A 26,685-nucleotide genomic window follows, 5' to 3' on the forward strand; every position below is an offset into this window, starting at 1 on the left:
AATAAGGGAAGATAAAGAGTTGGCTGCGCTTGGGCGGTCACCCAAAATGCATTAACAAAATCCAGCCTAATTTGACACTGGAGGCTGAGATGGTTTCTCTTTCTTCCCTGAGCTCTTTGGTTTTCATTTGTGTACGTATAATTACTTGCTAACGCACCGCTCGGGAAACGAGCTGACATTCTGCGACGCAGCGCATATCGAATAGGTTAAAAACCAGGTGACAGATCTCAAAACATTATTAATGGAAATGCGTGTGCTCCTACTATGTGCCCACAGATACCTGGTTTCGGCTTTGTGTTATTCAGCTTCATTAGCAAGAAAATATTTATAAAGCTGGTGAAGTTTGCAGATGACAAGATCCTGGCAGATGGATGTGGACAGGCCGGCCCTGCATCGGTTGGTCTCTCTCTCGTGTTAAGACTGAGTTTTGATAACAAGTCCAGACTGCAGCAGACACCAGAGGACATGGTGTTATTCCTGCAGGGAAGGACTACACCGAGCAGTCGTTTACTGTCCGATCGCTTCTTTAAAGCACGTTCTTGTGCCACGGTTTCTTCAAGTTGCCCCGTATGCGTCAGGTCTGTGCGCCCGCCACGTGAGGCACGGATACGATTATTGATCACCCACTGCTTCTGTGGGAGAAAGCAGGCTCGCGTGTAGGATCACTAATGACAGCTTTATTTTCTACTCCCACATCTGCCATTCACTGGGCTCGCCCGGCTAAGCCCGGTGGTAAGCAATGAAACAACACGTGTTTTAATGCGGTCGAATGTCAGGCGGTAACGTCTAGGAAGCAGCTCGGCAGGCCAGATGGACTGGCAGCTGCATCCTAAAAGGCAGAGACTTTGCAGAAGAGTTAAGAAATAACCGAGTGAGGACGAGCTCCCGGTGCAGAGCGAGCGGACTAACGTGATCCCTGGATTTACAAGCGGGAATGCTGATAAGAACGGGAAGGCGATATTTCTGTATGCAGGGGACAGCCGGATCCTGTGGGCTCGGCGGATTCCTCCTCCAAGAGGTCAAAAGCCGGAGGCAATGCAATGCTGTAGCCTGGGCTCTGGTCCTTGCTGCCAGGGTCGCTTCTGGTTTTTACCAAAGACTGCCTGCTGCGATGTTGGACGGCAGGGGCTGGACCCCGGGACCCCCTTCCCGAGAAGCCCCCTCCTCGCTGCACCACAAAGCTACGCTCCCTTCTTTCTTGCTGTCCGCTCCTGGCCCCGTGAAGCGTTGGCTGCTCAGAGCTGCAATATCTGCATGGAGGTGGGCATGGTGAAAGTCTCTTGGGCAGGATGAGAGGGGAGAGCAACAAGGGTGGTGCTGTGGTGGGCTCTGCTATAGACCGCCAGACCGGGACGAAGCGGTGGATGAGGTTCCTCCAAACAGGTAGCGGGTGTTTCCCCGATCGCCGGCCCTGGCTCTCACGGGGGACTTCAATCCCCCCGACACGTGCTAGGAGGGCAACACAGCCGTGCGCAGGCAGCACAGGACATTTTTGGAGAGCATTGGGGACAACGTCCTGGTGCAAGTGCTGGAGCGGCCAAGTAGGGGCCATGCTCTTCTTGACCCGCTGCTCACAAACAGGAAGAATTGGGAGGAATGCAGTAGTGGACGGCAACTTGGGCAGCAGCGACCACGAGATGACAGAGTTCAGGACGCCGAGGAAAGGAAGGATGAGTGAGGACCCTGCACTTCAGCAAAGCACATCTGGACTTGCTCAGGGAACTCTCCTGATCGCCACGAGCTTTCCGAAAGGAAGCTTGCAAGAAGTGGAAACTTGGACAAACAACTGGGGAGGAGTAGAAGAGCATTGCTCAGGGATGAAGTCAAGAAAGCCAAAGCGCAACTGGAGTTGCAGCTAGCGAGGGATGTGAAGGGGAACAAGGAGAGTTTCTATAAGCGTGCCAGCAACGAGAGGAAAGTCAGGGAAAGTGTGGGTCTCTTACTGAATGGGGGAGGCAACCTAGTGACGGATGAGGAGGAAAAGGCTGAAGTCTTCACCCGAGTCTTCACAGGCAACACAGGGCAGCACAGTCTGGGGAGGAGATGAGCAGCCAACAGTGATGAAAGAACAGGTAAGGGACTATTTAGAAAAGGTGGACACATACAAGCCCCTGGGGCCGGCTGGGATGCACCCGAGGGTGCTGAGGGAGTTGGCTGATGAGACTGCAGAGCCGCTCGCCAAAAGGAAGGTGCATAGATGGAAACGGAAGAAACGTACGACTGGCATCGCTGCTGGAGTGGAGATAACGGAGAAGGAAAACACATCACTGATATGGACTTAGGCCAAGCTCTATAAGGTCGTGAACTCATAAAGATAAGGAACTTAAAGTTGATTTCCTGACAGTATGAAAACCAGTAAAAACATGAACAAATAGATGCAGAGATATTTTAATAAAAATAGATGAGGGAATTTTTTATGGCTAGATTGTGTGGGGCAATTCCCAGGATCTAGCTGGCAGCTGATATCAAGTGGAGAGCCCCAGGGGTTGGTCCTGGGGCCGCTTTTGTTCAATGTCTTCATTAATGACCTGGAAGGTGCGATGGATGCACCCACAGCAAGTCTGCAGATGAACCAAGCTGGGAGGAGGAGTAGATATGCTGGAGGGTAGGGCTAGGATTCAGAGAGACCTCGACTAACTGGAGGAGTGGGCCAAAAGAAATGTCACGAGGTTCAACAAGGACAAGTGCAAAGTCCTGCACTGAGGAGGGAGCGATCCCCTGCACCGGGGCAGGTGGGGGGCGACGGGCTGGGCAGCAGCTGTGCGGAAAAGGACCTGGGGGGACAGGGGACAAGACGCTGAACAGGAGCCGGCAGTGTGCCCGTGGTGCCAAGAAGGCTACCGGCATCCCGGGCTGCATGGGTAGGAGCGGTGCCAGCAGACGGAGGGAAGGACCTCTTGGGAGCACAGAACATAGGACAGACTGTCAACTTGGTCAGCGTTTTCAAGCTTGGGGGCCCCCAGGTACATATGTGATTCTTCCCCTCTGTTCAGCACTGCGGAGGCCACATCTGGAGTCCGGTGTCAAGCTGTGGGCCCCCACTGCAGAAAGGATGTGGACACATTGGAGAGAGTCCAGTGGAGGGCAATGAAAATGGTTGTGGGCTGGGGGACAGGACTGGGGAGGAGAGGCTGAGGGAAATGGGCTGATTGAGTCTGCAGAAGAGCAGACGGAGGGGGATTGAATAGCAGCCTTCACCTCCCTGCCGGGGCTGCACAGACGATGGAGCTGGGCTGCTCTCAGTGGGGGCAGATGGCAGGACAAGGAGCAATGGGCTCAAGCTGCAGCAAGGCAAGTTGAGGTTGGATATTAGGAAAAACTCTCTCATGAGGAAGGTGGGGAGGCACAGGAACAGGCTGCCAAGAAAGGTGGTGGGATCTCCATCCTTGGAGGTGTTTAAGACCCGGGTAGACAAAGCCTTGGCTGGGATGATGTAGTTGGGGCTGGTCCTGCTTGGAGCAGGGGTTGGACCAGATGTGACCTCCCGGGGTCCCTTCGAACCCCAATTTTCTATGATGCTATGTGCGCCCCCAGCATCAGGCAGTCACTGAGAGTGATTTGTACCTGCCTAAGGGACTGACAGATCCAGTGGCTGGAAAATGAACCAACTGACCAGGACAGATTAAGGCTAGCAATCAGGCACACTTTTAACAGTGAAATTAATTAGCTATGACATCACCCCTTACAAAGGCACACGACGGATGCCCCGGCCTGAGGGTCTATAAATCAAATACGAGCGTCTAAGGGACGCTGCACCTCACGCGGAGGGCACGGGCATCCCCAGGTGCCAGCGGCTGGCGCTCTCTCATCTGCCTTCTGCAGCAGGCCAGCTTAGACTACTAGGGCGGCCCAGTCTGAACCTCTGGGTGAAGCCCATGTCCTCTGCATGAGGTACAGCATCTCTTAGACATTCATATTTGATTTATAGAGGTGTGCTTTTCCATTTGTCTGTATGAAAACACATAGTGTTTGTACGGGACCAGCTTATAAAGTCAAGTTGCCCTGCACGACTGCCTCGTCTTCATCAGTATTCATCATTCTGCCAATCTTTGTCATCTGCAAATTTACCAGCGATGATTTGATATTAAATAGAGATTGCTCAGGAGAGCTTCTGACCAGCCTAGAAAATATGGAGCAATTTGCAGGGGAGAGGCTTCCTTGGGAGGTGTGGGGATGTCCATCGGCCCTGGCTCTCCCCAGTCCACTCCACTCCACTCTTATCATCATGCAGTTAGTTCAATGTGCCTCCAAGTACAGGTGTCTTATTAGAGAGCACAGCCAGCCCCTTCGGGCTCTAGCCCCAGCTCGCGCACCGCTGTTTTAGAGGGAGGCTGCTGAGCAAGAGAAAGGAAAGGCTGGTGAGCAAGACACGGAAGCGCAGGCACTTCCACAGAAAAAGCAAATGCAAAAAGTCGAGAGGCTCTGATGCTGGGACCCTGCTGCCCTCGACCGGGGGCAGAGCGGCGCCATCCCGCGGTGCCGCACTGCGCCTCGGGGACAGCCCTCGACGGGCGCAGGCAGCACGGCCACGGGGCCTCTCTTGAGAAACACGGGGCGGCTCTCCACAGGCTGCAGCTGCCAGAGCTGAACTGTTAGGACGCACATTATGTTTCAGGTGGTGTTTTTGTAAAGTTTAGCTAGGAAAAGAGGATGAAGTAAAATACTGCCAGAGAACTGTCTTGTGATGACGCAGACGGTGACATGCTTTATTCTGTGAATACCGACAGCTCTTCCCTTGTCACTTCAAAACGCAGGCGCGAGCAAAGGGGCTTTGCAGACTGCTGCCCGAGTCGGGAAGCGTGGCTGCGTGTTCACAGACAGGCACTTTCAAAACCTCCGTGACTAACCAAGTCGCTGGTACCGCTCTCCAGTGACATTTCCATGTCCCATACGTAATAACCAGCTGGTCCCAATTTTACCGCCCCCTTTGCTAACAACTTCCTGAATTATGCAGACAGAAGAAGCACACTTTGCGTGACCTTTTTTATTTGCTCTGAAATCCATCTTACGAAAGAGGGAGCAAGTGCAACGGGCATTAGCATTTAAAATGGCTCCTCGGAGTCTGCAAAGATTTGGTGATATCACGCCCTTCTCAGGACCAGACAGGATCACCTGTGCCAGAGAACAGGCCAAGCTGGCTGAAGAGCTGAGATATCAAATGCAAACAAGGGTAAGATATTTCCTTTACCGTAGGAGCCTGAGTTCTGCGAGCAGAGTCGGGTTTTGCTGCGCTTTCTCTGGGGTGGGCTGCGAGGCTTGCTCGTGCTCCAGTCGGAGGCGCTGGATTTCCTGCAGTATCTCTCTATTTAAACAGGGGAGGGAGGACAAAAGAGGAGTGAGGTGAGAACGCGCACTGCTCCTTAACACCCGACAGCAAAGCTGCAAACGTGCTTCCTCGCCCGCTCGGTAGTAAGTGCAAACACCTCTGTGCCAGGTATGAATGGCGAAGACTCAAATCCAACAGACACGTGCGACAGTCCCAAATATTGCCCCAGTGCGGTTAGGAAACGTATGATAACAAGAAGGTGATGGGGACAAGATTAACCCGTGTCCCCGCTACTGCACCAGCTGGCAATATCCCTGCAAAAGCTTTCCTGAAGCTGGGCCACGTGAGCAGCTCAGCTTTCCAAGGGGCAGAGCTCGGCTTTCATCAAAGCCCGTTTCTGCGGCAGGAGGGGTTGTGAACAGGCCTGGCTGGCGCGCAGCGCGCGGATGACACTGGTTTAATTTCATGCTCACCCTCACAAGGTCTTCTTGGCAGGTCAGCAGGAATGTGAAAAATAACAGCTCCTGGCTGCAGCCGCTCGTGGTAATGGAGATAAACTTGTCAGGAGGTCTCACAGAGGAAAGGCAATTAAGGAGCATCCCCACCGCACTGTGTACTCTGAGCTGCTGTCACCCTCGGTATTGCTGGAGGTTAGGGAACATATCACTAACTGCTAAGAAGTCATTTATTAAAATGTAAATGAAGCCCCTCTGGTTTGGAAAGAAGGATTGGACTCTCCAGTCCTCCTCCCTCCCTTCCTCTTGTACTTTCCAGATCCTGAGCTGCTCTCGCTGGGGGAGACTTCAGAAGAGCGCTGAGCCCACCGGTCAGCTCACCCGCTTTCCTTGTGCCCCTCTCAGATGCAGCCCACGTCCCTGGCCGTGCGGGGACCGGCGGTGACACGCGTGCGGGGACCTGCGCTAGCGATTGGGACCGATTCAGCAGTGCACTCTGCAAAGAGCAGCATTTAGCTGCCTGAGGGGCACGAGGGTAAGGACGGGGAGCAGGAACAGAGCCCAAGTAGGAATAAGACACCACAATGAGACAGACACGTACAGCGACTGCCGGGCTGTGATTTCTGCCATGCCTCCTATTTGGCCTGGAACGCCCCTCCAACGAGGCAAAAAAATCTGCTTTTCTCAGATTACATTCCCTCCCTGCAGCCTTTCAAAGTGACCCAATTCCTGCACACACTGGCCCCGGCGTGATTTGACTGCTCTGCTGTTGTCCGAGCAGTTTATTTTGCAAGCGTGCATTCGAGCTCACAAGCGCCACGGGGCGGGAACGGCACGTTTCTGCCTGTGCAGCGGGGAGCACGCTGTCAGAGCTCGAAGAACAAGCCTCTTCAGTGATTTCTATGCACCTTGCAGGAGCACGGGACGTAGGACACAGCCAAGGGCCTCCTGGGAGCACAGACCATAGGGCAGACTGTCGTCTGGGTCATCATTTTCGAGCTCGGGGGCCCCTAGCTACATCCATTTTGCTCCCAACACATCAGCAGGAATTGAGAGCTCCATCTGAGGGCAATAAATAGAATAAATCGTTTGGGGCAAATTCTCCTGTAAGACAGGTCAGTGTTTTCAAGTGCAGGCGCTAAAGGCAGGAGCTCAGGCTCCCGTCTGCCGCTCACGTAAACATACCCAGCCCGACTTTAATCCAGCGAGCCCGGGTACCGACAGCAGAGCAGCGGTGTCAGCGGGAAGCGACTGCCCCGCGAACTGGATGCCTCGCTCGTGAGGTTAATTCTGTTGCCAGTAAAGCTGCTAGAAACAACGATGTAGGCCTAGAGCGAACCGGGTCCCCCACGCAGCCCTGCACAGCGTCTGCCTTCTCACCTGTTCTTGTTTTCCAGTTCGGCTATCAGCTGCCTTTGTTGTTTGTTGGCATCAAAATTGAATCCCAAGTCTGTCGGTGGACGAGGCTACGGGATAAAAAAAACACAGTGCATAAGCGACGTATTTCCTTGCTTCATAACAGGGTACAGAAGTGCCGGGGTACTGTTAGCTTGCGAAGAGACAGAACGATATCCTTTAGTGTAGGGACGTCTGGCAAGTAATGAATACAAGTTAGTTTATTAGCAAAGAAAGACTGACGTGGAACAAGAACATGGTAATCGAACACTTTTGCTGGTTAAAATGTTCTGTGCTGCTGCAAGCCCTAACCCCAACCCCACAGCCCCTTTTCCCCTGCCCGGGCCTGCGGCAGTTTCATTCTGCTGAGAAAAAATGTCCAGGCATTTGAACGCGTGTGTTGTGGAAAGTCTCTGAGTCTCTCAAGTATAATCCAACATGAATCTTTTATATAAAAAGTGCGCGTCTTTTAGGTCCCAATTCATGCAAATAATTATATATATAGTGCTTAACACTATACCCAATGAGCAGTCCCATTAAAGTGAATGCAATTCTTCACTGAGTGTAAAGTCAGCGTGCGTTTGTCTTTGTAAGAGCAAACCCTAACATTGCAGAAGTTGATGTTTCCAGAGCAATGGACTGAACAGGATGAGACTCAGAAAAGGTAAGGAACAACGCTGGCTGAGACGGTCCTGAGCAGCAGGGAGAAAGCTTTGGAAACGCTGCCGCCCTGCTAAGTCTCAGGGGAGTGGGCTGCAGCCGTGTTGGTCTAAGGACACAGGCAGACATGGTTCTTTGGGTAAATCTGATATCTTTTATTAGACCAACTCAATAAAAGATATCAGATTTACCCAGAGAGCCTTGTCTGCCGCCCTGCTAGCGCGCCGACTGGTCCTAGAGGAGATGCGGCACCGGGTGCCATCTCAGCACAAAAAAGCTGCAATCCTGGTACTATCAAAACCAGCACAGCGCTCATCCAGGGGATTAAAAGTGGATAATTTATATCTCTCGTGTTACTGGGAAATCCTTCACTAACGCAGGGTGTAGTTGGTGGGAGATCTTCAGGGATCAGACCACAAGCCAACTCTATTTAATACTTTTATCAGTGATCTGGAAATACGAAATCGTTGTGCTACCTACACATTTTACCAGTAAAGCCTGATGGAGTGGTAAATAATGGCAATCCATTTATACGGGGTGATCCAGATTACTGATACGCTGGGGGCAGACAGCATGCATTTCAGTAGAGACAAAAGCATCGCCGTTTAAGAACGAGAAATGGAAGTCATAGTGAAGAGGGCTGTAAACTATGAACAGTCAAGAGGACATGCCCGCCCGGCATGGTGTGGTGGCACAAAGAGCTAGAGGAATAATACCTGGATGTATAAACAAGATTATCAAATGGAAAGAGAGGCGGTTTTACCTCTGTTTCTACTGCTGGTTAGACGGCCTCTGGAGTGCCGTGCACGCACCCCCGCCTGCGCTTTAAAAAGGATGTTGAAAACCTGGAGGAGTTCAGCCAAGGTCGACAAGAAGAATATGTGATCTAGCAAGTGCAGAGCATGGGATTTCAGGTGCGGTGGACACACAGCTATGCAGGCAATGTCAGGAATGTGGTGTGTGACCTGGCTGCTCAGACAGATGATGTGCCTAGACCGGGATTTGTGCAATGTTTCTGGTGGGACCACGGCCAGGAAGGCAGCAGCCACAGCTCTCATGCAGCCTCAGTTCTTGGCCTGGATCTTCCAGCACCTGTTCATCCCCCTGCCTGCAAGCCTGCCTCCGGCCCGCTCCCACGGGAAGATCTCCCGGCACGTCCAGGAGCAGGAGCAGGAGCCAGCCGCTGCCCTGAGAGCGCTCCTCGTGCCCTGCGGACCGATGCCGTCCTGTGCGCCGGGCATTACAAATCAGGACATCCACTTTCTGCAGGGGGGCTGTGGCTTCCCGGTAGCACTCGGGGCTGAAGTCTCCTCGTTAGCAGCCCTTCCAGGGCACAGCGTGCCTAGTCTGCACACAAGGAAGGACGCGAGAGCTCGCCTCCTGGCCCTGCGCCAGCGTGCAGGGCCCAGCAAACAGCCTCTGAGCTTCCCTAACCCCCAAAGAGGACGGGGTGCAAGCAGGGCCACGGCACCAAGCCCCCGAAAGAGACCGCGCCGGCAGCTCCCTGACGCCAAATGCTGCTTGCTTTTCCCGCTGAGGCACACGGACCTCTGCGCTGCCGGCCGTGTCAGTGAAACACTATCCAGCCCTAATCTCTATCCTCAGCAATCCTTCCGAGCCTGCAGCCATCCTGGCGCCCGCAGCAGCTCGGCGCAGGACGACACTTCCCCAGGAACGCCGCGCGGTCAGCCCAAGACCGTTACACGGACGCCGGTCTGTGCTCTGCCCGAGCACGCGCGAGCCCCGCGTGCCGCTCGCCCTCCCTGCTCAGGCGGCGTGGAAGAAGTTTTGGCAGCAGCCTGCTGGATCCTTTGCACGACTGTTTTATTCAGGCTATTTTAACACGGCTTTGTTGCTTCCCAGCTGACTTGGCGACACAGCCCGCGTCACGTTTTTCTGTGCATCTGCAGACTTGATTTCCTCCCGGATCCATTTCACTCAAACTGGTTACCCATCCCTCGTGTGGACAAATGAGATTTGGTGCCATTCGTCATCCAAATCTTTCCCCCGGTTCTTTGAATTGATGTTGTACGTTTTTTCCTTTAGCCACAGACACTGCAACAGGGACTTTACATTTTAATAAGCAGTAGGACAAACTACTTACACGCTCTATATTTATGGGTGCGGACACCAGAGGGCATGGTAATGGTTCCTGGATTGATGAAGCACTGGTCTATAAAAACAGTGCAAGCATTAATGCATGCACTAATCTCTCATGGAAAACAGCGAGGATGAAGCCAAGCCCGTTCGTTTCCTTAACAAATAAACGGCAATGACTGATCATCATACGTTCCTAGCTGCTTGACAGGTTAGAGAGCTAGCGTTTCGGTCTAAAGGCCCGCGGGCCCGATCCGTCCCGTGGAGCCGGCAGCCGTGGCTCTCCCTGCCCTGGCGCAGCCGTTCGCGTCCACGCTGCGGTCGGCTGCCTGGAGCTGTGGCGGGGCGAGCCGTGCCTGCGCCGTGCCGGGAACCGGTGCTGCCCCACATTAGTCTGTAGGGGCAGCTGTCATTCCCACGCCGCTCGCGCCTTCTGTTCATCCATCCCCACGCGCCGGAGGAAAGCCTCGCTCCCGTTTTACCAAAGATTGCGCGGAGGCAGAGAGCGTGCTTTCAGCGAACGCGCACGGCCTGCGGGCCGGTCAGGGACAACGCGGAGGGCAGAGTCTGCTCTACCGTGGCGATGCGATCCCCCGCCTGGTCCCTAAACAGACGAGCTTCTGCACCGCTCGCGCACCAGGCCTTCGACGCTTGCAGCATTTCATAGTTGGGAGCTCTTACAGAAACCCCTCCGCTGTTCATGTCGTTGCTAGCCCGGCACCAGCGCAGCACCCAATTCCCAATCCCGCCGCTGGAGAGGCGGCACGCTTTCCGACAGGATCAGCCTACCCGGCCTTGTTTGACCCGGGCTTTTTTCCTAAAATATTCCACAGCTGCCGCCACTGATTCGATTCCACGTGCGACAGCAACGGCGGGCGCTCCTACGTAAGGGGTGAAGGCGCCGGCCGGGCGGGGGCTCTGGGAGCCCGGACCTCTGCCGGTGCAAATTCGCTGTGCGAGAACACAGTCTGGTTCAGTCGCCAGGGCCCGGGCTGGCGTTTACTGGGAAATGTTTCCTCCGCCGGCTCTGTCCTCGGTGCTGCACGTCACGATCCGAATGTCCCAGCACCTTTTCCCCCTCTGCAAGCGCTCCTCTCTGAAGGCTGCGATGTGTGATCTTTGCTCTAAAACTGACTCGGGGATTTCAACAGCCTTCGTTATTCGTGAGCAGCTGAAATCCCGAGCGGCAGAGACGAGGAGAGTACGCACCTCGTTCGTTTTCAGGCGACCGAGCCACGTTTAAGCTCACCGGGCAGGCGGCTGCCACCGCTTCTTCGGCAGATGGAGGAGGATGAAGCCACCCCAAATATCTGTTCTCATCTCTCATCCCACACTTGTCCTCAAGTTCGGTCATTACGAGCCTCGCCGTCACTTCTGCTTTCTTGTACTACGCTTGTCTCTGGGCCGTCTTCCTGCTTGTCTTATCAGGTTCAAAATGCATTCGGAGAAAACGTGTTCCTTCGCGGAGCCCTGTCTGTTACCGAACCCGTACAAAGACACCAACTAACCACCTTAATGAGAAAGAAGCCTGGTTTTACAGAAAGCCGTGCAAGAACCATGGGACTGAACAGATGACTGAATTTCACTGTTCAAAATATTTCGAACTTTCCTCTGGGGACACAGCATCGCTTTTCATCTCAATTCCCATGAACTCTCGCACGGCTTGATTTTGCCCAGCCTTTCTGTGAATTCTGGGTGCTAAAATGATTACCCACGCCGCGTTCAGATCCAGCATAATCTCTGCAGCCCAATAATAATATTTTATAGTCATTCTGTCCAGAACAAATACTCCTCCTGCGCTGAGTTTCGAAATGCTCGAGTACGTGGCCGTCCCCACGCGCTGGAGTGGGAATTAAAGGCAATACCTCGGCCAGTCTAGCGTGGGTGGCAGTCGAATCAGAAGCAGGCGCTAGTCTCCTTTTGGTGCTCACAGCACACACACAACAAATCTACCAATGCTACCGTCCTCACTTCCTTCCGATGTTGCATTTCATTTCTCCAACACCGTTATTTTGCATCTCTAAATCTCCTGGCATCATTACAGCCCTAGAAAATGAATCTGTGCCATTACAGATGACATTGGTGCTTTCATTTCCTTTTATCTACGGGGACTTGACCTGACAACACGGAGGGGTGTGCACAGAAAACCAGGAGAGCACCGCTTCCCCGATGTGCATGCACCATCGTGATCTAGTTTACTTCCTTTACTTCCTTCTTGTTCCCGTGTAGAAGGGAGAACGACTCCCAAAGTCCCTCGCGAGCGGCTCATTTAAGTGACTGATGCAAAGACGAGGCGAGGTGCAATGCCGTTTGCCCCGGTGCCTGGGCACGCTGACCTGCTCGCCTCGCACGCACTGCCGGGGCGCTGGACGGGGCGGGCAGGCAGGTTCCCGGCGGTCCAGGAAGGCCCAACGTGGAGGCTGCAGCCCTAGTGCTGCGTTCAACACGCACTGACGGGCTGATCCTAAATGACTGTATCTGATCCTCTCCTGACCCTGGCGAAGCCGTCGGCCTCTACAGCACCTTGCGGCAGCGAGTGCTGCGAGTTACTGATGCTGTGTGGGGAAGAGAGCTGTGCTTTGTTACACACGTGCTCCCAGCCATGTCCTTGCATGTCCCCTTGCTCTAGCCCTATTCTCTTTCTGCACACCAGTCATTAGTGTATAGCCCTCATTCACACCCATGCCCCCCATCATCTCCTCTGCAGGCGGAGAAGTCCCAGCCCAGTCTCTCCTCCTTGCCGGAAGGCATCTGCCCACTGATTGCACGGCATGCACGCAGCCCCCCAATACCTCTGATCGCACTTAGAAAGGCCAAACAAAACAGCACCACGCTTGCTTGCTCGTTGCTGGTCAGAAGACTACGCTCCATCCTGTTCAACACAGATCTGCCCGTGATTGTAGACCCTCAAGCTTGATTACAGAAACTCATGTATCTGGGGACGAAGCCTACCAGCTGCAGCTCCCTGTCTGCTCAGCAGCACGTTACACCGAATACATCACTCTTGCACTCCACTTGTTGCATTGGCTTCCCATTTACAAAAGAGGTCAAGCATACTATAAAGGGAACAGAAATCAAGTGCAGCGGCAGCAGTTGTCCGCTCTCAAATACTTTCTCTGCAGAACAGAGGAAGAGGAAAACCCTATTTGCACGCAGGAAACAGCCCAACGGAGCGAGGAGTGTAAAACAGACGGGAGCCTCCTGGCCATTGAGACCAGTCCCGTGCGCGTGCACGCAGGGGTTTGTTCAGAGCATCTAGGGTCATAAGGACTTTCCTCCTCAACTAATTAAACCCATGCAGCTCAGCTGGAGAAGACATTCAGCAATGACAGAAGCCGGTCCTCACGATAGAGAGACGTCCTGGGGATCTCTTCCTGGCCCTTTTTGTAAGCTGGCCTTTAGCTTGCGATACCATGGAGAAAAACTGGTTCCAAAGGTCTCTGTAGATCAGCTGCGCCATGGCTATGTCGTGGGTGGAAAGACGAGCCGGGAAGTGAACCCTTACTGGGAGGACTGGGACCCTCTGATATAAATGTGCCACAGACCCCTAGCATAAGCTTTCAGTTATATCCCAGGGAACAGCAACACTACGGTGCTTGGGGGTCAGGCCTAGTGTCTCCAAAGTAGTCTGGGCATTTAACCTGGGACACAGAAGTATAGAAACGTGCAATTTCCCAGCGCAGAGGCGGCGTGACTAGCCCTGCTTTGCACCCTCCTGCTGCTAGTGAGCACGCGCCGACACCGACACCGACACCGCTGCAGTTCTGGGAAGACGGGCTCCGAGTCATCACCTCTCAGAGCAAGACGAGCCGCCGGGGGCAGCTTTGCCTCCTTGTATTTCCCAACACCAGCTGGAAACTGCTGGCCCCAGGGTAGGGGAAGAGAGGTGAGCGCAGACAGCCTTCCACGAGGAGCGTCACAGGCAAGACACCTGCCAAGCTGTAAGACAGGGCGTGATAAATGTGTGGAAGGGATTATCTGAGGCAGCTGCCAGCATTAGCAGGGCACTGGTTTAATGAGCCAGGACATCTCTTCCAGCCCTGTGCGCCTATCCTATCTACACCCCTTTGCCTTCCCAAGGGCCGGGCTTACTGAGACCTGCCGGGTTTCCTTTTCCGGAGTCGCAAAGCTGCTCCGACCAAATCAGGTACGACGGCAGCACAATCTTGAAGGCTCGTCTTAAATAACGCTAGGGATGCTATCACCCCCCCCGACTCCACTCGGACTTAATCCTCTCACTTTATTCATCCTGCCACTTTCCCTTTTCCTCGTTTCCCTTCTGTCGAAGACGTCTGGCTCAGCCGGTCAGGAGACAACCTTTGCTGCGATGAGTTTGGCAAGTTAAACGCAGCACGGGCAGCCTGCTTCCGGGCAAAGGGATCTGCCTCCCAAAGCCTGAAAGGAAAATGAAGAGTAACTTAGCCAAAGCTTGTTCAGAGCCAACGTGGATAAAAGCCACGTCTAAAATGTCTAATTGGGCCGATCACATGTCCCACGCCATGCCTGCAGGATGCCAGCAGCTCTGCCGCACGTGTCCGAGAGGACGCGCGCTCTGCTGTCGCTGGTGCTCTTCTCTCTCCTCGTGCCTACTGCTCTTCACTTTAGGAAGAAACAGAAGTGGATTTTAACTGCAAAACCTGAGCTCCTGTATAAAATGAACCCTTTCCTCCTATGAAACGATGGACGACCATCCACACCAGGGTTTAAGCAAAGTTTGCCCCCTGTAAAAAGACTAAGAAAAATGTAAATAAAGAAGTTTTGGTAAAGCCAAACTTCGCTTATCTGAGCTTTACGTGTGTAAACTAACTTGACGTTGCACAGGAACTGCGGGGCGAGGTGGTATCCTCGGTCCATCCCGCCCCGCGAGCTCCCAAGTGACCCAGGCGCTTCAGTCAAGAGTGCAACAACCGTGCGTTTGGTTTTCCTAATCCTTAACTACCAGAGGCTGCTTTGGCCCCAGAAGCATGGGACTGTCGGGGGCTTTCGGAGATCACGCAGCCTTTCCTGCCGTACCGCAGCGGGGTCAAGGATACTCGCACCGTTCCTGACACGACACATGTCTGTCTAACCTGCCCCGAAAAACCCGCTGGCCAGACGCCAGCGCCTCCCTGGATGGGCTGCTCCAGTCCGCCACCACCTCGCGGTTAGAAAGCTTTCCCTAATATCTATCCCGACCCTGGGTTGCTGCAAGATAAGCTTATTTCTTCCTGTCCTGCCCTGGAGAACTGATCAGTCTTCTGTATAACAACCTTTTATATCGGGGTGGGCAAAACACGGCCCGCCAGGCCGCTCTATCCGGCCCGCGGGGCTCCTAAAAAATGTAGAAAATTACTATTTATCTGCCCCAGCTGCCTGTCATGTGGCCCTCGATGGCTTGTCAAAACTCAGTAAGCGGCCCTCCGCCCGAAATAATTGCCCGCCCCTGTTTTAAATATACCAACATAAACTATAATCTCTTCCAAATTCTGATTAGCCATTAACCATTATGACCTTGGATATTCTTGTTTTCCATAAAAACAAGTCCAAACCCTTTTTCAACCTTGCTGTGGTTTTGGCCTCGATAACACCCCGGGGCAACGAGCTCCAGGTGACTCTCACGCTCGGTGGAAAGATCTTTCCTTCCGTTGATTTTGACGTTCTCTTTTTTCTCTTATGTTTTGCTGTAGATCCCTTTGTTCTGGAGGTTTACGAGGGAGGAGAGAAGCCCACGATCGTCCTTCCTTACAAGTTATTATTGTATGCATTTTTTCATACTGTTTTCCTTGCACTTGTCTCCCTCCCAGACAAGAGCGCCCTGACTTTTCAGCTCTCTTTGCAAGGGGGTCTTCACTGGGCAGCCCACAGGTGAGCCTCGTGGGGACGTGCTGCCCATGCCCCTGCTTCTTAAGCAGCTCTTTGTAAGGCACCTTGTCTAAGGGCCTTGAAGTGTCTAAATGAACTGTGCCGAAGACGTGACTTTTGACTAGGCATTGGATTAAAATGGGCCAACAGCAGTGGGATGGTTTCCACTACACTTTAGGCAGGCATCAGGGCTCAAAGCCAAGGGCCCTTCCTTCCCAGGCCAGTGGCTTGCTCACTGAGCCACGCTCGCCCTCCCTCCTCCTCCCGGCCCTTCGTGGCCGGCTTCAAGAGGAGGCTGGAGAGCACTTTGGGCAGTGCCTAGCATGCAGGGGTTGGACTGGATGGCCTCTGGAGGCCCCTTCCGGCCCTTCTTCTCTAGGACTTCCATGATTACCCGTCTACTTTCATCTGAACTTCCTGAAGTTGTTCCCATTGCTAAACATGCATTTGCAACTGGGTGGCAATGCTTTCTTGCAGAGCGAGATGCTGAGATGCTACGGGCTAAATCCTATTTCACCTTTCTGTGCCCAAGCAGCACTTCCACATCTGTATATTTTGGGGACATAACTAAGAGCGTCGAGTCTGTTTGCAGCGGCATAGCTCCACCGGCCCGTGCCTCTCTTCTAAGCGTGTCCGGAAGGGTCCGCTGCGGGCATGCGGGCCTGGGAGGGAACAGGGCTGCCCGGGCACGATCACATCACGTTGTGCGAGTCCCTGAGGCTCTAGGCAGAGAAAAGGTGCGAGTGCTGGCTGTTAGACAGAGGAGAGGAGGACAGTGGCCCTCCCGCCCCTTGGCCTAACAGCCTCGTGCTCACTGCACTCACCTGGGGACTGAGATCCAGACTCGGGCCCTCTGCCCCCCCCAAAACGGGTTGGAATCTGCATCCCAGTTGGCGCTGAGGTTTCCATTTTGAGACTTTAAAAAATATTTCTCTTTACTGGAGAAGGAGAGGCAGGGCAATGGTGTTTGCATTGCTATGGACCTCGAGCCACCTTGCACGGGGATAGGGAAAACCAATACTGCCACGAGTGCGAGGGGATATCCATCCACACCTTGGGGCTGTTACAGGACAGGGGTGACATTCACACACCTAAAGTTTTACTTTATATAATTAGCCAACGGAAACAGCAACTGATTTCTATTCTCTCTGGAACTCGTTATTTTGTCTCTATCGCATTTCCGTCTACTGGTAGTTTTTGCTACTCTTGATGAAGTAGGGCTAATTTCAAGAGGAGGTTAGACGAGTATCTAGCTGGGGTCATCTAGACCCAGCACTCTTTCCTGCTTATGCAGGGGGTCGGACTCGATGATCTATTGAGGTCCCTTCCGACCCTAACATCTATGAATCTATGAATCTATAATTTATTTGCTCTCTGCTGTGGCAGTCTTTCCACGCTTCTCATAACTTCCACTATCTTACCCTTGTTGTTTTCCTTTCCTACGTCTCGAGCTGGTTGTCTCCATATTACTAGCCACGTTTCGATTTACATCAGCTGAGCAGAGAAAACACGACAGCCTGCTTCAGTCTCGTACCACGTGAAGATGCCAAGTAAAGCTCTGAAAACGCTTGGGTATCTTAAACAACGTGAAGGGAGATGGAGAAGTTCGAATGAGAGTCAGCTCATTTACTTACTGCATTTCCAGCTTCTGCAGCAAGCCTGGCGGCGTATCTGGCAATCAGTCTGTGCTCCTCATCCAGTCTGCTCGGGCTGTCCAAGACACTGCCGAGGGAAAACAAAGCCGACATATCCCGATCAGCATGCACACCTTCATTACCAGACAGCACAGACAGCAGTGGACAGCAAGGGGAAAAGGAGTATTGTTAGGCAGAATCACAGTCATTTGAAATGGAAAAGTTGGTAAGAAATCATGCAGACTTTTGCCTTCTCCCACCTTCTCCCCAACACAGGGCCAGGTCAAGATGCCCCGCGCCGCGGGAAATGAAGGTCTCCTAGGGCTTTGTCCAGTTTAGTCTTAAATGCTCCAAGTAAGGGCATCTTCCAGACTTTTAAAGCAAGACCTATATACAGAGGGTGCTAGCGAAACCTGTTCTGTTTTCCCTAAGGATGTTTGTTATAGGCCTCTCCAGTGTGTGCGAGCTAAAAAGGACGATAAAGCAGAGCAGTGATGGTGGGAAAGCCACGTGCCTGTGGGACCTGCGACCGCCAGTGTCAAACTGAGCATGGTTTCCAAGAAGACCTGACCGAACCCCGCTGCCCTGACGTGCAGTGCTCGGACCATAACTTCACGGTAAGTTCACTGCGTGCACGTGGCCTTGGGACGTGGTCCGCCCGCCCTGACTTCGGCCAGAGGTGGAGCGGGTCCTCGGAGGCCAGATGGGGAGAGGGGCACCCCGCAGCGCGGAGCGACTGGGAGCGCAAGGGACACAGGGGCTCAAGGACCCCGGCTCTAGCAGTTCCTGGCCACAGAAACAGCATAATGAAATGGTAGCAGTTGGAGGTTTAAAGCTAAAGAAAAGAAATCACAAGATGCTGGTGGAGGTCGGTCCTCGGGACTTTTCGTCTGGTCAGCCTGTCGCATCCTAGCATGCAACGAGCTCTAAAAACCGTCACAAACACCTTTGAAATGTCCAAGCACTGGCAGACAGACTGCAAGCTTTGAGCAAAATGAATTTAAACGAGCCAAAACAGAAAGGTCTGCTATCAGCTCCGACCAGGTGTTGCACAGGCTCCAGTGCAATGAACCAGCAGCAAAAAGCCATTTGAAAGAGCAGCTTCTCACGTCAGCGGCAAGCTGAAACGTTTGTCAGAGCCGCTGCTGTCACCAGTTGTAAATTATTTAAACAAGGAAAAAAGGAACAGGAGAAAATCAGTCTCAAGAGAAGTGAGACGGCTCCGTGTCACCACGCAGCGTTTTAAATGTGAGAAGCGCTTGGTTCCTGACGTGGAGTCCACGCAGACGGCACCGGGCCGGGGAAGCATGCAGTGATGGGCAGCAATCAAACCCAGGATCAAAATCCACTCCCTAAATTGCAGCGAGAAAAGGAAACAACTGTCGGGTGCTCAGCAAGGCCCCCGGCAGATGCTCAATTAAAACTGATGGGCTGTGATGCACCATCCCCACGAGGCTGCTTCCCGCCACGCCGCAGGTGCACGGCCGGAGGTGTGACGGTGGGATTGGGACTGAGCCCATCACGCCGTGTTGCTGGTGCAAGGGGAGCTCAGGCTCCTGATTTCGGGTCCCCTTGCACCGGCAAGTGCCCGCGGCTCGGAGCCTGGGTCATGCAACGGGAGCCTGCAGCTGTGGGGACCGGCCGAGCCCTCGACTCCAGCTGTGCCCAAAGGCTGGGAGCCCTGCTCCGCCGCTATTCCCAGTCGCGGGGGATATCAAAATCAAGGGCTCCGATGCGCCCTGCGGCTGGGGTTGGCAACGGACCACCGCTCCCAGCTGCGGGAGCCCATCGGAGCCCTTGGCCTCAATGGGACCCTGGCCTCAGCCTCGGGACCGCGCGGGCGGCAAGGGCTCCCATGCACCCGGGGGGCTGGATGCTCCAGCCAGTCTGGCCACACGTCCACGTATCAGCGTTGCAGGCGTGAGCCCCAAGGTTATTGCACAAAAGACGTGTAATAACCGTCTGGCTTACTCCTCGTTCTACCGTGCCATTAATTGCATTAACGTGTGGCTGGGTAACTACTAGAGACGTGATTAACTGCTTAATCGTGTCCTCAGTGTAACGTGCCAGGAGTCCTACACTCCTGTTTCACCGTGCACAATCGTTTGCACTCGTTTGACTGTAACTTCTCGGAGAAATGCTCATTTTGAATGAAGAGCAAAGCTCCAACCAAACGCAGTTTTTACTTTAAAATGTGGATTTCTTCAACCTGTAACTATAAACTCACTACCTTGGACGTCTCTGGACCGCGAGGGCAGTCAAAGGCAGTATGTCAGAGGTTGTATTTTACGGGCCGAGGCAGCGTGAGTGAACTTAATGGGTAAAGCTGGGTGCAGGTCATGCTGGCTTAGATTTGCACCGTAATTTGGCTGCCTGTGTCTATAAACAGAATAATCTGAACAAAGGCAATGAATTAGACGTACCTGAAGGAGAAACCTGGAAAGTCATGTGAAGAACTAGGAAAGTGGTTTTAAAGAGATGAAGACAAACAGAAAAATAGGCCAGCGGACTAAGCCAATGTCCCCTCCCCGTTTTCCTCATTTCCTCTCACCCCGGTGGCAATGTATATTCAAATCACACATTTTTCTGGACCGTGGCACATTTCTATTGTAGTTCCATCTTCCCTATTTTCATATCTGTTTGGGTTTCATCTGTAATTTAGGCCGGTCAGACGCCTGCACCGACGAGCTGTAATTACAGCGTACTGGATCTCAGATCCTGAGCTGGATCTCCTTGTCCATCTTCGCTTTCTGAGAGGTGGCTACCGAGGTAAGGGAAGTGCTCGATTACCTCCAGGCTCTTTTCCTCGATGGTAATTTGGGGAGGGGGAGTCACACCCATGGCCTAGGGCAGGCTGAAAGAGCACGTCAGGCTTCTCGATGTCGAGCGAGAGACAGGTCAAAAGTTTGGAAGGTTTCCCCAAAGAGATCCAGTGTGGTCTGGAGGTTTTCCTCGCTGTGCGCAAGGACGATGCAGCCGCTGGTATACTGAAGGTCAAGGATGGTTCTTTTGGGTACTTTGGTCTTCAAGTGAAACCACCCCAGACTGAAGAGCCCACCCACTGTCTGCTATTCCATGTCAACTCCAGACGGAAGGAGTCCTTAGCAAGACCCAAGACGAGCGTCAAAAAGAGTGGAGAACAGAGTTGGGGCAACGATGCGTCCTTGCTTGGCCCCAGTTTGGATGACAAACAAATCTGTCTCTGACCTGCTGCACAGGACGGTTGCAATCGTCTGGTTGTGAAGAACCCGCAGGACCTTGATGTACCTTTCCGGACATCTAAATCTGGGCAGTACTTTTCACAAGGCTTCGCAATGGATGGAATCAAAGGCCTTAGTGAGGTTAATGAAGGACGTATAAAAGGTCCTGATGTTGTTTCTGACACTTTTCTTGGCTCTGGTGGGCAACGAAGACCTGATGGCCCATGGGACGGTCTGACCGCAGATCTTCCTGAGCACGAGGTAGAAGATGGTTCAGGAAGACACGGTGGAAAGGAGGGTGATACCTCAATAGTGCTCACACAGACACATCTCCTTTCATAGATTCATAGATGTTAGGGTCGGAAGGGACCTCAATAGATCATCGAGTCTGACCCCCTGCACAGGCAGGAAAGAGTGCTGGGTCTAGATGACCCCAGCTAGATACTCATCTAACCTCCTCTTGAAGACCCCCAGGGTAGGGGAGAGCACCACCTCCCTTGGGAGCCCGTTCCACACCTTGGCCACTCGAACTGGGAAGAAGTTCTTCCTAATGTCCAATCTAAGTCTTCTTTCTTGAAGACAGTCGCTATGTTGGCATCCTCAAGTCTCCAGGATCTCTTTGTTGGTCCAAATTCATAGAATAAATTTGTTGCGTCTCAGTACTGGTCCCTCGCTGCCAGCCTTGCAGATGCCAGCAGCTATGACATTCATCCAGCAGCCTGGTTCTCGGTCTCCTGGACGGCACGCCGTGCTTCTTCTAGGACAGGAGGGCTGGTGAAGAACCCCTTTTCAGGGTGCTGAGGGATGGACTCAGCGGTAGCATCTGCCACGAATGATTCACGGCTCAGGGGTGCCTCAAAGTGCTCTTCCATCTTCCCTGGAGAGATTTGTGTTCCTTGAGAAGCGCTGAGCCAACCTGTGATCACAGGAAAGCAGGACTGCAGATGGCTTTCATTGCCTGGAAAAGGCCACGCACGTCAAGTTTGTAAGCAGAAAACCGCATCTCTTTGACTTTATCTCGCCACCACTGATTTGTGATCTCCCAGATCCTCCGTTGAGTTGGCCTTTGAGGAACGGACATGTCTCCTCCTTCCGCTGAGATGAGATGACATCTTGCCCAGGAGAATGATCCCTTTTCCTCCAGTCGGGGAGTGCTTGGATCTTGGTGTCAGTCTCACCGGACCAATCTTGGTGTTGACGGGTAGCGCAGCGAATGGATTCAGCACAGGCCACGTGAACGGCAGTGTAAAACCCCTTCCTCAACGTCGCCTTCATTTGTGGACAGGGCAGAGAGCTTCACATGGAGACACTGCTGGAGACCCTTACAGACCTTCAGGTTTCGATGTGTTTTTTCAGCGTTTCAGAGCAAGCTGGACGTTCGAGAGCGGGTCTGCCAAGGTGGGCATCGTCCAGCAGTTACCGGTTCCTCTCACGGCACGTGTGATACGGACATCCGTTCCGTCACGCGCTCTAACAACAACACAGTCGAGGAGGTGCCACGTGAGGGTGTATCCTTGTGCTCCTGTATTCGTCACTGAAGGCGGTGTTCGTGATGACAAGACATGCTCCAGGAGAAGGATGCTGTTGGAGCTGGCTTTTCCTACTCCTTCCTTCCCAAGGGTGCCACTCCGGGGTGCCAGGCCACATCCGAGTCGGGTGCTGAAGTCAACGAGGAGAATGACCTTGTCCCCCTTGCCAGGTTTAGTCCAAATGTAGTCAAGGTTGGAGTAAACTGTTCTTTGCCACCATTATCAGCGTCAAGCGTTGAGGCATATGCACTGACGACTGGCTGTTGCTGAGCTTAAGATGAAGGGTCAGACGGTGTTCGTTAATGCCCGCAGGGAGCTCCATACGGTCACTGATAAGCTGACTCTCGACGGAGGCGCTGGTGCTGTGAAAGCACCTGCCCTGGGCTGGTTTCCCCTTCCAGAAAAAAGATGTAGCCTCCATCCTCTTCCCTCCGCTCACCCTCATCCGGTCATCTCGTCTCGCACAGAGCTGCGACGTCAGTGCTGCGTCTCCCTACTTCCCTGACGACGACGGCACTTCGTTTTTCTGGCTGTTTGCTGTCTCGGTTATCCATCGAGGTGCAAGCGCTCCACGTTGCAAGCGTGCCTCTTGTTCCTCAGACTTCCACAGGCCAATTGATGCAGATTTCAGCCTTAACCCATGGAAGCAGAAGGCACGCTGGGAATGAACCAGCAAGCGGGATCACACGACAACGTTGCAAGAACAATGCAGCGTATTACATAGCGATTGTGAAGAGGCGCAGGATCCTTCAACTCGCTCCATAAACATCATTGACGTGCAGGCGAGTGAAGCCATATCAAGGGGTTTTCACTCTTTTGAGCATTTCTTCTAATACAAGAACGGCAGTACTCCTACAGCTCGGCGTCTCTGGCCCGTGAGAGCGGCAGCAGCAGCAGTACAGACTGTGTGCTTTCACCCTGCCTAAATAAGCCATATTGCCTATCATTTACCAGGTGTGCAAAAAGCAACCAGAGTGACAGCCAAGGAAGAAGTAGCCCCGGACAGAAGGAAAAGAAAGGCAGCTCGGCGGAGCAAGACATCGGGGAGCTCTGAAAAAAGCAGGCAGCAGCAACAGACAGAGCCCCAAATCCCGATGCCAGATATGAGGGGACAGATTCGAACAGGCCGGGCAACCGAAAGAAGAAGGTAATTTCAGAGAGAGCTCAATAAACGAGGATCCCTCCGCAGCGGGGGGAAGGAGGCCTGTCTGAATGGGGGAATAGGCTTTGGGGTGCGCAAAGCCAAAACCAGCATTTCCCTGCTCTACTTGGGTAGCGATGCTGGTTTGCAGTGGGTTGCAAAGGGCCTGCAAACGGGAGTAAGTAGCAAACAGTGCTGATTCAAAAACCAACAGACCAAATCTCAAGGTTTCTTAATCTCAACCGTTTCCATTTCACGGATTTCAAGGCAGACCTTTTTTAGGGGAAAAAAAACACACTGCAATTTTTGTCAATAGTTACAGAAACTCCATTGCAGCCACTGAAGCGTTCTGATAACTGATATTTTTTTAAACAGATAACAGTGATATAACCCTGACCTCAAACAGGGCTTTCTGGTTTTGGGACAGGTTAAGTCTTTCCTGACGAGGCTCTGATAAAAATTCGGGCCGAGCTCGCTTCTGACCTGGTGCGCGTGCTCAGTGTCGCACCGGCTAGGTCAGCACGAGAGAAAATGTCTCTGGACACCCGCTGAGAGGAGGCCCTTTTGATAACAACATTGCTTTTGACAAACTAATTGGGCAAGAAAAAGCAGTGCCGGTCTTGCAGGGCTTTGATCCGCTCCTAAGAGGATTTCAAAGACCTCCTAATGTCAGGTCTGCAGAGACGGGCATGCAGGTGTGAGGAAAATGCTGGCGGGAACGTAGACTCGTTAAAGCAGAGATGTGACACCATCTAAGGGAGGAAGCTCTAGCGAGTCTGTTCAGCACCCTGCCTTGTACAGCCTCATACGGGGAGGGTAGTTGCTCGGTAAGTTATGGGTCCTGCCACAGAGGAAACGACCTTCCACGTAGGAAAAGGTACGCATCTTTCATCAGCTTTACTAAGACCACATCTCTTGAGTAACGACATGGCCCCCATCACTGCATCATACAAACACCCCACGGTCTTTAACCTCCCGTGTTTCGGGGCTTTGGTTGTAGCCGTCTGCTAATTATTTAGCTGGTTTAATAAAAGATATCAGATTTACCCAAAGACCCTTGTCACGCTCTTTAATGCGTGCAGGGGAAGCACTGTTTTCCTGTTCTGGGGGAAACCTTTTGACTCGAAACTTTCTCACTTCCTCTTTTAAGACACAGCTGTATAATAAACACCCTGGTGCTGGAAAGAAAGGAGGAGACTTCAGACCATCCGGGGACATAGCGAGATACAAACAGACTGAAACAGCGAAACAAAGTGGAACGAATCAGGAGAGAACCAAGACCAGGTAGCAGGGTGCAAGGAGAGAAGGGATGCTAAACTCGAGGCATGAAGGTGGGATGCAAGAAGGCTCTAAAATAGGGAAAAATGCAACAAAGGCGCCGTGGCAGAGGAAGCAGAGATCCCAAAGCTCCCAGGTCAAGCACTGAAGCACAAGGGGATTTGGGGAACCAAACGAGCAGCAAGGAAGAAGCGAGCGGCACGACACGAGAGGCGATGAGCAACGAGGTGGGAACCACGCGAGCGGCAACCGGGAGGGAAGCTGCACGTGATGTCTCTCCCCGCAGCGCCCACCGCTCCGGACTCTGGGGGTCTTCCACTAGCAGCGGGAGACCCTACGGCGAGCATCCGGTGGAGATGCAGTCTTTCAAGAAGAGGAGACTCTCCTTTGTGTCGTCCTAAACCAGGAACGCTGCACCTGAATCTCTACGAAGCTAGAGTTTTAAAGGGGGGAAAAAACCAATAAAACATCCCCCCGCCGCCCCAAAAGCCCCAGCCTGAGGCTTCTCTGTCTCCTGCAGGAAACACAGCAGTGATTAGACATCATGTGCAGAGACAACATTACATACCACGTTATTTCATTTTTCTTGTGAACGAACATCTCGTTCGGGTGCAGGAAGGGGTCAAATGTTGGAAGAAACATACACCTAAACGTGAATCTGGGCTCTGCTTTGGGCTACATAAAAGAGCATAAGAAGTGCCAAGGTGGGTCAGCGCCACGGTCCCTCCAGCCCAGGAGATGCCTTAGAGGGAGAGCGTTCAACTGGAGAAGTGGTTCTCAGCCTTTCGGGTCTCTAGACGCCCCTCGCTGGACTCGAGGCAGTCTCCATAACTTTGTGAATGCCGTGGCACCCAATTTCAAAAGCGAAGGTGTATGATATAGTGCTTACTTCCCTGCAGAGGGGCTGGGCGGTGGGTGCGGGGGATCGGCCGGGCAGGGACCAGCTTGAGCCCGTGCTCATCTGCTTTCCAGCAGCAGCGCCGTCTCGCTCCCCAGATGAGCTGGTGGTGGTCGTGGTGGGGTGGGAGGGCTTCGAAGGGCAAAACAGCTCTTTACGGTAGCAGGGAAAGGTGCAAGAAGCCAGGGCAAGAAGCTGAAGCCAAAAGCAATAAAATGTGAAATGAGCACCCTGGATTTAAGGTGGTTTAATGGTGATTAATCACTGGAACAGCTTCTAAGGGAAGGAGGATTTTCTCTCTGTTGGTGTCTCCTGGTCAAGACTAGATGTCTTTCTGAAGGAGATTTTTCACCCCAACTCAAGTTACTGAGCTCAATACAAGGGAACCTAGACGGGCTCTGAGGGCCTGCGATGCACAGGGTGTCTGACTAGGTTATTACACAGGACTTTCTGGCCCTAAAGTTTATGACACTCAGGTCCCCTCTACGCGTGCAAGTAAAGGCGCGATGGGATCCAATGTGTGACCCACACAATCCACACACGCACAGCAGGAGGCGTGACTGTGGGATCGCACATCAGATCCCACCTCACCTTACTGCCGGTGCACCAGCGAGAAGCAAACTCCCACGGCTGGAAGCTGCCTCTGCTCCCTCCCCTCCTGCCCCCGGGCCGGGAGCTCACAGACACCCCTCGCGGCTGCCGGGGTGGCACTGGGAGGCGAGCTGCGGGAGCCCAGTGTCTGCAGGACCCAGAGTCCAGAGCTGGACGTCTCCTTACTGGTGGGAGTCCCAGCCCCAGCTGGGCACGGTGCACTCCCGCACCCGGGAGTCTGGTCGGCTGGTGGGGAGGCCCTGCTGCACGTGCAAATTAGAGCTGGGAAGCAACCAGCTATAAAGGTTGAGGTCTGACTTTATAGCTGCTTGGAGCTTTTTATTGTGTGGTAAGTACCTGTAGCTGGTCTCAAGGTGACTGAGCAATTAACCAGTTAATTGCATGATACCTGTAACATGTGGAAGGAGCCTCAGGAAAGAGGGGGTCGTTATTACTATGAACTGATCACTGCCCATGTGTATCCTCCCACTGCAAAGCATCTCCCCCGTGCGCTGATTAAGAGGCTATGATTAGCCGTGGTACTGCAGAGTCCCACCCGGCTCACACAGGCATGATCTGCATGTGGGATTTGGGCTGGCAGCAACAGGCCCAAAGCACAGGGACCGGGGCAGAGGCTTCGCTGGGATGTGGAAGAGCCCCTTTCCACTCTGCTCCTATTGCTGTTGGGTTTATTATGCTT

General features: G+C 53.1%; 1 protein-coding gene across 12 annotated transcripts in view; it reads right to left on the reverse strand.

Annotated features, from left to right (window-relative positions):
- DTNB (dystrobrevin beta) overlaps positions 1 to 26,685 on the reverse strand; it is a 296,518-nt gene that overhangs the window by 69,049 nt on the left and 200,784 nt on the right. For 11 of the 12 annotated variants that reach the window (XM_019497687.2, XM_019497682.2, XM_019497680.2 and 8 more), the window contains 3 exons: positions 17,349 to 17,436; positions 7,102 to 7,187; positions 5,189 to 5,302 (listed from right to left, as the gene is read on the reverse strand). In XM_019497687.2, the coding sequence (XP_019353232.1) occupies positions 5,189 to 5,302; positions 7,102 to 7,187; positions 17,349 to 17,436 (288 nt within the window). Of the gene's footprint in view, positions 1 to 5,188; positions 5,303 to 5,739; positions 5,911 to 7,101; positions 7,188 to 17,348; positions 17,437 to 26,685 lie in introns of those variants that run through there. The other variant, XR_009462220.1, reaches the window with a different exon arrangement.

Source organism: Alligator mississippiensis, chromosome 1 (assembly GCF_030867095.1).
Source record: "Alligator mississippiensis isolate rAllMis1 chromosome 1, rAllMis1, whole genome shotgun sequence".
NCBI classification, from domain to species: Eukaryota; Metazoa; Chordata; order Crocodylia; family Alligatoridae; genus Alligator; species Alligator mississippiensis.